The following is a 3,318-nucleotide window of genomic DNA, read 5'->3' on the forward strand; positions in this document are numbered from 1 at the left end:
CGTTTATGAACAACCCCTTATGGACGGACACATCTCTTAAGGAACTTCTGAAAAAAAAAACCTTTGCTGTAATATTACATTAGCTGCCGTAATTCTGCAAAGTGACGTAAGCGCCATTCAAAATTTCGATATTTTTTGGTATATTATATAATGGTATATTATATAATGTATAATACCTGGAGTAAAAATAACACTGTGGTATATCTGCTGTATTAGAATGCAAGATCTAGTCGTAATCTATCATCTATGGAAAGAAATTTAGAGGATGACCAAGAGTTTTATGCATAATAACCAAAGAATGGGCCAAAACTATCAATGTCGCTTACGTCACTTTGCAGAATTACGGCAGTTAATCCCTAAACGGACTGCTAGATGATCTTCAACAGGAACTACTGGATAAATCCCTGAACCAATTTCTGCAGAAATCACAGAAGAGAAATGTAGAATTAGCATAAGTTAAAATACACAATAATAAAAATTAAAAAAAAAAATCACAGAAGAAATTATTATCGTGAACATCGTGTGAAAATTAACATAGAATTTTGCGTGGGCTTTGGCAGAAGTTCCTTAAAATAGCACTTTTCAAAGTATAAGTTGTGGGTTGATTTTCAATTAGTCGCTTATTAAAAATCTTCAAACATAGATGATTGATGAGTAGTGTTAGAATCCGATTTATGGATTTTTTATTCAGGACCAAAGATTTTTTTTAAATATGCAATACAAGCCAATATTAATTATAAACTTAGTATACATCGCAGTCACTGGAACTGCCAACTTCACATTAACACTTGTTGAATCGTGGTTGAACGTTCACTATTTATTCGAATTTCACTCTTAAGATCTTCCACTATGTGTTCATGTGTTCCATTGATAAGACTATGGCATATCGAGCATCTTATAATCTGCCTTTCTAGTCACGAAGATCCCGAAACAGGTTATGCCACATACCATCCGTCACTTTTCATGATCATTTGGAACACCAGAAAACACCGTCCTCAACATCACACCTCTCCGTCAGCTTTATTGTCCACCAGTCGTTCCTCCAGCTTACGCACGCTCTCGTTCAACCGGCCCACCACATCTTTCAGGTCCCGGTTCTCCTGCGCCAGTTTTAGCAGCTGTTCGCGATCGTTCCGCAGCTCCTCGCCCTGCGCCTGGAACAGAAAATCCACCACCGTCCGGTAGCAACAGACGTCCCCAACCCAGCGGTGCCGACAGACGGCGTCCTTTCGGGCGATCTGGATACTCCGGGCCTCGATGTGACCCATGGCGAACTCCAACCAGCGGCAGTTCCAGGGGTTCTTGCGCAAGGATATGGCGTTCAGTGCTGGGAACGCTTCGACAAAGTACGGAATGAAGGACAGCTTGTTCTTGCTCAGGGACAGGGTTTGGAGGTTGGAGAAGCGCAGGCCGAGTTTGGAATCAAGGGTTTTGATGAAGTTGTCGTACAGGGAGAGCACCTTAAGGGAGGTGGCGTTGGTGAACAGCTCCAGGTCGACGTAATCGAGCGAATTGTTGTAGAGGAAGAGCTTCTCGAGACCTTCCAGGTAGCGGATGTTCTTCGGGATGGCGTTGATGGCGTTGTGTACGATGGTCAAGGTTTTCAGGTTCCGATTTTCGGTGGTTTCAACGTCAAACTCGATGAGGCCGTTCCGCTGGAGATTGATTTCGGTTAGGTTACTAACGGCGATCAGGAACTTCCGGATGGCAGTATTGTTGTACATGTGGAGCAGTCGAACTCCGGGTAGTTGAGCGTAGATTTCTTTTGAGAAGTTCGGGATGGAACCGGACTTGATGAGCAGGATCTGCTGCTTCGGGAAATCAAGGGTTTTGCTACTGGCAGGATCGTTGATGACGACATTCTCCAGAAAGCAGAAGCCAGCTTCGTTGATCACGGAACATTTGAAGCTTTTGGAGAGCGCATGCGAGAGGTACGCAACGAGGAAGATCGATGACCACCTAAAGCACAAGATGAAAGTTTGTTTCATTGTCAAAGAATTTAAATCCAGCATTATTGCGCCTTACCAAATATTCATGTTTGACCGCGTGACCGACAGCACACCGAAATCGAACGAACCGTTCCAACCGATAACTTAAGAATGACTGAAAGAATGGAATTTTCTACGCCAGACGCATAGAATCCAGTCTCGTCTGGTTCTTATCAGCAGTGTACGTTCTATACCGGACTTCGATAAACTTTGTAGCTGTGCGCTCATCGCTGGCTGTTCATCTGAACAGCAGAGGCAGCGTGGAGCAAAAGGTCCAGCATGCAGCATCCGGTAGCGCACGACGTTGATCGCCGACGCCTCCAATATGTGCTGTCGTGGTTAACGCCCTTTTCCGAAAACAGCAACTCATTATTGCCACCGCCACCAACCAAGGTCGTTGGTTTCTCTGTAGGCTATCAAGCATCGGTGGACGGGCGTCATGGGTTCAAACTGTGATTGCATTTTAATGTGATGCACATTATGCAGTTGAATGAATTAATAGAATGTGGGTCCATGTAGTGGCAAACAACAAACGATTGGACCAAGATAGGGCCGGGTCACATTCTGCGAAATCTCTTTGATGTCCAGCTGCCGAGAAGCCAACTTCAGCTGGCGGGGGTAGGCTTCGAATCGTGCAATTTAGTGATTGGAACTGATTTGCTCATTTTGTAGGCAGGCCAGTGGTGCTGAATAATTAATGACACCCTACTGGTACTGGTAGCAGTGTATAGACTGTTTCAGAATTTATAAATACACTTTGTTTATTAAATAAAATGGACTGTTTTGATGATTTCAACCAACTTTTTTCAGAATACAGCATAATGTGACCCATATTTTTGTATTTTCTTTAAAGTATCATGATATTTTGAAAAACAGTCGAGTTCTCTAACAATGAACTTCATTCTTCAAATTTGCATTTGCATAAAGGTGTTTTTTTAATGATTTCAACACTATTTATCACTGAATACCAAATTTTATCTAGCTTTTTATAATATTCGCTTACTCAACAAGTTGTCTAAGAAATTCCTTCATCAAAACCTGGGAAAAATCGATAGAGGCACTCGCACAACAATTTTTCTGACATCAAGTTTCTTATTTTGTATGGTCTTCTACGAAACATAAGAACAACCGCACAGTTTCTTAGCTTTTCTAAACACATTTATTTTAAACTAATTTATTTTTTCAGCTCATTCGATCCTTCAGATGGCAAAGCTTGTCATACCATAAAAACGAACGCAGTAAGCAGTAATTAAGATATTCGTTTGCTTAACGTTTGTTACTGCATGTGTTGTAGAGAAATTTGAAACAAAAACGTTTGCATTGAGAAAGC

General features: G+C 41.8%; 1 protein-coding gene across 1 annotated transcript; it reads right to left on the reverse strand.

The window, feature by feature from the left end:
- Positions 1-623: 623 nt before the first annotated feature.
- LOC109426969 (leucine-rich repeat-containing protein 15) lies at positions 624-2,200 on the reverse strand. The gene is made up of 2 exons (XM_019702540.3): positions 2,026-2,200; positions 624-1,959 (listed from the first exon to the last, which is right to left on the reverse strand). The coding sequence occupies exons 1-2, from the start codon at positions 2,034-2,036 to the stop codon at positions 1,002-1,004; spliced, it is 969 nt and encodes a 322-aa protein (XP_019558085.2). The 5' UTR covers positions 2,037-2,200; the 3' UTR covers positions 624-1,001.
- Between the last annotated feature and the right edge of the window lie 1,118 nt (positions 2,201-3,318).

The sequence above is a fragment of the Aedes albopictus genome, chromosome 2, assembly GCF_035046485.1.
Source record: "Aedes albopictus strain Foshan chromosome 2, AalbF5, whole genome shotgun sequence".
Taxonomy (NCBI): Eukaryota; Metazoa; Arthropoda; class Insecta; order Diptera; family Culicidae; genus Aedes; species Aedes albopictus.